Source organism: Triticum dicoccoides, chromosome 6A (assembly GCF_002162155.2).
Source record: "Triticum dicoccoides isolate Atlit2015 ecotype Zavitan chromosome 6A, WEW_v2.0, whole genome shotgun sequence".
Classification (NCBI taxonomy): Eukaryota; Viridiplantae; Streptophyta; class Magnoliopsida; order Poales; family Poaceae; genus Triticum; species Triticum dicoccoides.
In genome coordinates, this window is record NC_041390.1 from 333,284,477 (window position 1) to 333,292,726 (window position 8,250).

The 8,250-nt window shown below is 47.3% G+C and overlaps 1 protein-coding gene across 1 annotated transcript; it reads right to left on the reverse strand.

Annotated features, from left to right (window-relative positions):
* Positions 1 to 1,365: 1,365 nt before the first annotated feature.
* Positions 1,366 to 1,839, reverse strand: LOC119314923 (ethylene-responsive transcription factor ERF084-like). Its single transcript, XM_037589607.1, has one exon. It carries the CDS (start codon positions 1,837 to 1,839, stop codon positions 1,366 to 1,368), a length of 474 nt encoding a protein of 157 aa, XP_037445504.1.
* Between the last annotated feature and the right edge of the window lie 6,411 nt (positions 1,840 to 8,250).

Here is an 8,250-nt window from a genome sequence, read left to right on the forward strand (position 1 = left end):
TTGAAGTGTTCCTGAAGAGGTCATAGGATGGACGGTCAATCATCCACATGCACTGGCCTAAAGTTGCAAAGACCTTCAACGTGAATGAAGGTTCAATATTCACCTTCCGCTTCAGCAGTTTTCCAGATGAGATGCATCTCTCTATGTATTGTCTATGATGCTAATTTCGAAAGGTTCTAGATGTTGCATGTGAAACTTGCTGCTAGTGTAGTTGTGTAATGGGGTAGCTGAGTGCTGAAGCTATATCATGTTGTACTCCAATGTATTTCAATTATGAAATCCTACTTCCTTAATATGGAAATGGAATATATTATGTACTTAATATGAATGTCAATTAGATTAGTAAATGGAATATTAATAATAGGGCAATTAGCCCGCTAATAGGCCGATTAGCTTGCTAATTGGGTTTTCCTGTTGCAAACGGTTAATGAGAAAACACCGTGGCCGATGACCTCAGGCAACACACACAGTTTCTAGGAATAAGCCGTGTTGGATCAATGAACAATCACACATGACATTCTCTTCAAAACTGTTTGCGTTACGCCACCTTGCGCAAACGTTTTCCTTGTAGTGACTGTATGGGATGTATATATGAATGGAAACGTTTGTTGGTGACTGACTGTGTGGCATGTACTTATGGCCGGAAATGATTTCACATTTATAATTGTTTTTTTTGAGCACTACTTTACGTATTTCTGTATTTGAGTGCTCACCGGTCGCACACGACCTCATTTTAGTGTGTGTGCCAGGAGGACATATCCCCAATGGTTTCTGGGTTGTGTGGGAAGGACCCCCCTATCGCCCACACTCACTTGGCGACGGTTCCGAATGTCGTCGCGGAAAGGGGTTAAAAGAAACAAAAACTACAACAGATACACATCGAAGAACATGAGGCTAAACGTAAGTAATTGAAAGGGTGTTACTTACCAAATCTCGTTTTATAGGTTCGGTGCAGCTCCTCTTTAACTTGCCATGCTCCCTGAAGATGTCCCCAATATCCCGTGTTTGGTCTTCATTGCTCCTCTGCATGTTCGCACTCTTGGTTTTAAAATCTCAACATGGCAAGAAAAATATACTAGTAATACTCACGCATCTTGTGGGCAACATTAAGGCACTCGTCTGCCATGTCAGAGCATCTCCAACAGAAGCGCAACGTGCAGCGCTTTAAAAAAGCATTTACAGTGCTGAGATCAACAAGTAGAGAGAGATAGTTCTCAGCATAGATATAGCATAGATAGTAAAAAATATAGTTCAACTACTCCTCATCGTCCGACTCCTCCTCGGTGATGTCCTCCTCCGATGTCTCAATGTAAGCGTGAAGATACCGATCATCGTCGGATTCCCAGGGCGACGCTGCTCCTAGCGTCATGCTGAATTGAGCATCCGCTTTTCGCGTACCTTGTCCTCGTGATAAGTTGCTCGCTCTGCCCTCCTCTTCTCCCTCTCCGCCCTCCTTTGCGCATAGAACTCGCGCTCGTTGATGATGTCCTGCGGGAAGCGTTGGCGCCACAGTTTCATGGATTCCTCGTCCATCTCGGCAATGCCAAGACGGTGCTCCCGCCTCCGGTTGTCGCGACGATCCTCATCAGTGATAAGCCGCGGCAGAGGCGCGAGCTCCTGCGCCCGCTCCCGCATCGGCACATTGGGGAAGTTCAATGTTCTATGAGGCCACCGGAGGTGCCACGTCGCCGCGTCGTACGCACGGGCGGCCTTGTTGGCGGTGTCAAAATTGCCGAGGCCGAGGCACATCCCGCAGAACCGGATCTCGGTGGAGAAGCCACTGGCGGGGCGCGTGCGGACGCTACAGTATCCCCAAGTTTCCGAGCGACACGGCGGCATGGTGGCACGACAGCGGCGAGGCGAGAAAGTGCGGGGAGAGAGCGGTGGCAAGGCGCGGAGCGGGGAGAGAGCGGTGGAGAGGCACAGAGCGGGGAGTGAGCGGTGGCAAGGCGTAGAGCGGTGGGAGGGCGTGGGATAATATAAAGCGCTCCGGACGCCGCACGCCAAAACTAGAGCACGCCCGACCACTTTTTCCCGTGTGCGCACGATCCTTTCTCAACGTCCCTGCTATCTCTACTCTCTTCCCTACTGTTATATTTATTTTATATTTATCTCTACTCTCTTCTCTACTGTTATATTTATTTTATATTTAATATTTATTTCTACTTCACTACTCTCTACTGTTTTTTTCTTTAAAAACACAGAGGTGGTGATGATGGTGTGCCCGCTATCCTGCAATATAGGCCGTTCCATTTATATCCGACGGATAGGAAGGAAACTGTGGCAATTTTGATGAAAGATACCCACACCCCTCTCTAGATTTGCAAATAAGGCCTTCCCTCATTCATCCTTTTCTCCTACAAGATAAACTACTCATACAAATGCCTCTTGATGTTCCATGCAATGCATGGGCATCTTGCTAGTTCTAAAAAACTTTCCATTATTTGCCACACTACTGGTTGTGATACAGGAGCGACGCACAATTACAAGCTGATATTTTGTTGGACAATGGAGGCTATAACCAATTACTTTTACAGGAACAATAGCAACCAGGAAATTTGAAGGGTAGGCATGAACAAAATTGGAACTGCACATGTACTTTTAAGTGATTCAATACACACATTACCAATCGGGGAGGAGAACGATGGTCGCTGCGGCCTCTGTGCATCATGGTCGACAACAGGAGTCAGTTCATTATCCATGACGGTGGTGCTTCTGCGCTTGGCGTCGGCTTCCGGGAAGCAGATCCGAGACCGTGGAAGACGGTGCCGGGGAAGAGGCTCCATGTACGACAACGACGATGGACCGGCTCCAATGCAGTGTATGAGGTCGTCGATGAGGCGGTTGCGCTGCGGTGGACGCGTGCACCCATGGAGAAGGGGAGGAGCACGAAGGCTGCGGTGCCGTGGAGAAGTATATTTTGCTGTGGTGATACAAAATGGGGAGTATTCAGGTGTACTACTCTAGGTGTCGGGATGGGGTTGGCTGGGTAGGGTGAACCCGACGTTACGAAAACAGCCCCCTACCAAGCGTGATCCATAGACCTGTTTCCGAAGGCTATGATGGTAACTTCGCACGGCTCGAATCAGGGTTGCGGGAGATTTTCCCGCCGGCCTAAAAAATTTGTGACACCGAACTCCTCGTGTGGCGTCTTGGGTGATTGGGCTAAGCAACTAGCATGTTGTCTGATTTTATTAACTCTGCATATTAAGTTTGACTGAAGTCAAGCTTCCTAAAGTTTGACCAAGTTTATAGAAAAATATAAACATTTACCGTAACAATATGTATGATGTGAAAGTACATTCAATAATGAATCTAATGGTATTTATTTGTTATTGTATATGTTTATATTTTTTGTTATAAACTTCCTAAGAGTTTACAAAACTTGACTTGGACCAATGCTAATATGCAAACTTAAATAAAAACAAAGGGAGTACACATTTGTTTTCTTATTTTGTAGTGAATTAATCATGTGTTGCAATTGTGAAATAAACATATTAGGCTACTGACTTCGAATGTAATGGTCTATATAGTTCAATAGTTACAATCATTGTTGAATTCCAAGATGTATATGAGGTCTATAGTACTTCACAATATGCTCAAACTCATATAATCCCAATCAAATGAGAACCTAAATGCATTTCATAGTTATTACTTTGTAGGATGCAACAGAGCCTACCATAACCCTACATCATCCATTATAAAAGCAACATTTTGTACACATTCCAATGTGTAAATGAAACGTGTAGAGAGAGCTTGCGAAGATGGAGAAGATAGGGCAGTAAAGATTGGGTGTATGTGGAAAAGAGAGTAGGAGACAAACCTAACGAGAGAGAGAGAGAGATAGAGAGAGAAAGAGAGAGGAAGAAGTTAGGTCTGTGAGATAGATGGAGACATGTAATATACGTGAGATGTGTGTGCATCCGGATTCTGTAGATATGGAAGGAGAAGAGACAACAGGTTTGATGAGAGAGTTGGAAAAACATGGACGAGAGGGTAAGGATCTCGTGGGTTGAGGGATTGATAATTTTGTGCAGGGGAGAGTGGGATTGGTAATTTTGTGCGGGAGAGAGGGGGAGGAGTCAGTCACCCATCATCACATCATCCTGCTTCCAAATGGCCCCACATTCTCTAGTGCAGTGTGGTCGCCGTCTTCGATCTGCTCGATGCCCTCTTTGAAGGTTGAGGTGTTGTGCATGCTGGGGTGCAGAGAAGCACAAGCGAGAGTGCTCGCCATATAGCCTTGGATGTGGATGAATTGTGTGGTCAGGGGAGGGGGAGTGTGTGTGCAGTGTGTGTGTTTGTGTGTGTGTGTGTGTGTCAGGTATTGAGAGAAATCAAACCTATGGAGAGAAATGTGTGTGTATGTGACGGAAAGCTACATGCTAAATAGGGTTTTCACGAAGAGATTGTGTGTGCGAGATAGAGAGTGATGTGCGGGCCTTGAGGTGGGCAGGGAATGGGTGAGGGTGTCAAAATGTGTGCATTGATGCATGTGTTACATGTGATCATGCGTCGGACGGACGAATTGAGAGAGATAGTTGTTGTGTTATGGATGCTCCTCTCTCTCTCACACACACACAAGTACTAATCGAAGACCGTTCTCTCATGTATACACAACGTATCGGCATCTGTCTATGTATCACTCATGCATGATCATTTGCACATTCACACCTCTGTATGTCTCTATCACAGGCACACCGTCTCCACATTGTCCTTCCGCCACAACACACATATGAACACATACACACGTTCTCTCTCAGTCACACACACAAAATTAGTATTAAAACAACTAGGGCGCAACTAAAACGTCCAAATCCAAATAAACACGAACTGGAGCTAAATTCTAATATATGGAAATATTGTAGCATCAAGAACTTTTCTAGGAAAAAAAGTTGAGTAACATTTGGGGATTGTTTTCACACACACAATAAGGTTCGGTCTATGTCCTTCGAGCGCGACATGGTGACACACCATTTGATCGACCGCGTGGCCGCAGTTCACGCGCTTGCATAGGATTATGTATCGTGGCTGTGGTAACTAATATAAGCACTGCCTTAGTCTAATGTTTACGTGCATTAGTATAGTTTTCTTTTAAGTTTGACCAACCCTATACAAAACAAAACTAAGCTCCCATATGAGGACTCATCAATATGTCACCGCCGCCGTTGCGCATGCCGGCGCCCGCCTCCTTTGGCTAACCATTTCTTACCCATCACTGCCGTGTCGCCGCCATCCCTGTATCATGAAGCCACAGACTCAGCCGCTCATGTCGTCTGTTGTCCCTCCTCGCGATGCCGCCGTGCAGCCAATCACGCAAGCAGCTGGTGGAGCTGCGTCTATGCATGCAGCGTACGAAGAGGAGGATGAGCGCATGCGCCAACACACCGGCGAGAAGGAACTAGCGTGTCATTGTCATCTCCGCTCGCGCAGAGGAGGCGCGCATGGTAGCTGTCGTGGCGGAAGCCGGTCGTGCCCGCGCCGAGCCCGCAAACCGGGAGCGGACGCGGAATCTACATTCGAGACATTGAATGCCACAAGGATCCTACAATCTAAAGGAGCAATTTGGGTCGGTCAGCTCTTGTGAGTCGTTGGATGCAACATGGATGGCTAGAAGGGCTTCTTTGACCTCCAAAACTGATGCATTGTTCATCTTCTCAGCCCGCCACACGCCTAACCGCCAGCCGCCGCTGCCCTCCCCTGAACCGCCTACCACCGCCATCCTCCCCCTCACCCCCGCCATCCATTTAACCCCAGGCATGATCCATTTTTTCCGGCGAACTCCATTCCACACCCAACACTCATAATATAGATCATGGGCACCATGCGACGCTGATATAGATACGGGGGTAGCTTCTCTGCCGTCTTTTTCCTTCACTCCATCGAACTTCTTTCACAAATCGACTAACCCAAATTATACTACTAGTACGAATGTATTAAGTTGTAACACCCCGGATGTAACTTTCCATAATTGTAACTCCAACTCTTGCCATTTTCGGCTATGTGATGTGATATTTCCTTCGTGGTTGGATTTTTGTCTTTCATTTTGCAATTTGTTCATGTCATGCATTTCATCTCATGTCATCATGGGCATCTCATTTGCATTCGTGTTCGTCTCATGCATTCGGTCTTTTCCCCATTGTCCGTTTCGCAATCCGACACTCCTAGATGCACCCATTGCACCCCTCTAATCTTGTTTCGTGAGCGAGAGAAAAACGTTCTCGGAATGAGTCGAGATTTGTCGAGTTGCCTTGGTACATCACCGGTAGGCCGCCTGTCAAATTTCATTCCATTTGGAGGTCGTTTGATGCCCCAACTGTTAACCTGGTAACCGTAAAAGCCCATCTCTTGTTGCAGCCGAACACCCCTCCAAAACAGCCCACTAGCCCATCTAAACCCCCTCGGTGCGCTCCGTCATTGGATCACGATCGTGTGGGCGAAAACCACACCTTATTTGGACTCTCCTAGCTCCCTCTACCTATATATGTGCGTCTCCCCCCTGAGATTCCACAGTCCAAACCCTGGCCTAGGTCCCTTTATACCGCTGGAGACGTCCGGGCGCCACCGGACAGATCCCATCGCCGCCCGCAACCAACCACGGCTGGACACATGGCACCGCCGCCCCGCGCGCCGCCAGCCCGCGAGGCCCGAATCGCCGCCACCACCGACCGCGCGCACACCCTGCTCCAATCCGGCGCCGCACCACCCTAGCACCTCCGCCCACCGCCGATGAGATCTCGCGCGCCACCGCCTTTCTTCCCACCCGGCTCCTCCATCGTCCGCCTCCACGTCGTCCCCGCCGCCAAGCTCCGCCCCGTGCCACCGCCAGGGTCCCCCCGCCTCCTCTCGGACCTCGCACCAGCCGGATCCGGTAGGGAGCTCACTGGGTCCGCGTCCTCATCGCTCGTCTTCACTCGCCGACAACCTGCTCGCCGCACGCTGCCGCCACGGATCAGGAGGAGCCCGATCCATCTGGCCTCCCGCTCGCCTCGCCATTGACCCGTGCCTGGGCCGCCGACCACCCCAAGGCCCACGGCCTTGCCCGGCCCAGCTCGGCATCTCCACTGCTTTGGGCCGAAGCCGAGTGGTGAGAAGCCCACTAAGCCTCGCGTTGTGCGCCACTTAGCTATTCTTCGCTTATCTGTTTTTTTGCAGTCCCTGATTTCTGTTATTATGTGAGCATCTTCATCATATCACATCTCCGTGCTCGGCGCTCCATATCATTCATATGATATATCAAAATGTATGTCTCATTAAGCTCTTCATGTTAGTGTCATTTGCATGCATGTTACTGTCCATATTGATGCCATTATCCTCGTTGCAAAAGTGCTATATGATGTTACTGCTGTCTGTTAACAGAACTTCATGATTTGTTATTTTCATTGCATTTTGTGCGTGCATACTATTAGCATGATTTCTACATGTTTTACGAGCTCCATCATGCCATATTTACAGGGGTACAAGTCTTTTTTTGTGATCTTTGTGTTGACTAGAACAAGCACGCAAAGTAGGCTTCATAATGTTACTGATTTCAGATAGTTATTTTGCCTAGTCCTTTTCATGTTACATTTTGATGCCATGTAAACTTGTTGCTACCATCAGATCCATGCACATTTTTAGATAGTTCAGTAAACATGTTTTGTAGTTGTGGTATTGCTCTTTCCATTCAGGCCTCTGGTTGAAATTATGGAGTAATCTAGGATGTCATTTCCTTGCTTTGTGTTTGCTAAATCTTGTTCTTGCTAGATTGTTAACACAATATTCAATATTGCCATGTGTTTCGCTAGTGATGCATGTACCCTATGAACTTTCTCTTGCCATGCTTAGCTTCTTGAACATGTCTACTTACTGTTGGTTACATTGTGATACCATGAAATGGCTTGTGGTGAGTGAATTGAGTTTGCAAAGTTGATATCATGAATCTGTTCCTGCCATTCTCCATTTTTCTTCTGTCTAAAACTGTTAATGTAACTTGCCATGTTTGCATGGGTGCCACATCATTTTCCATGCCTCTTTGGGTTAAGATAAGTAAGGGAATTTTGTTCTATGTGTTTAGTACTAGCATGCCATGCCTTTGTTTGCCATGTTATGTTCCTCTAGCATGTTGTTTGCTTGCTCTAAACATTGCTATATGCTGTTGTTTTGACATGCTTAGTATTTTCTCTAAGTCTGTGAAGCTGTTATCATTTGCATTTTCGCCACGCTATTTTGATCTTGTTCTAGTGAGAACTAGCAGGAGCATAGTGTTCA

Bases quoted from the DNA above. Each gene is read 5' to 3' on its own strand.
- LOC119314923 (XM_037589607.1), bottom strand. From the start codon at position 1,839: ATGCCGCCGTGTCGCTCGGAAACTTGGGGATACTGTAGCGTCCGCACG.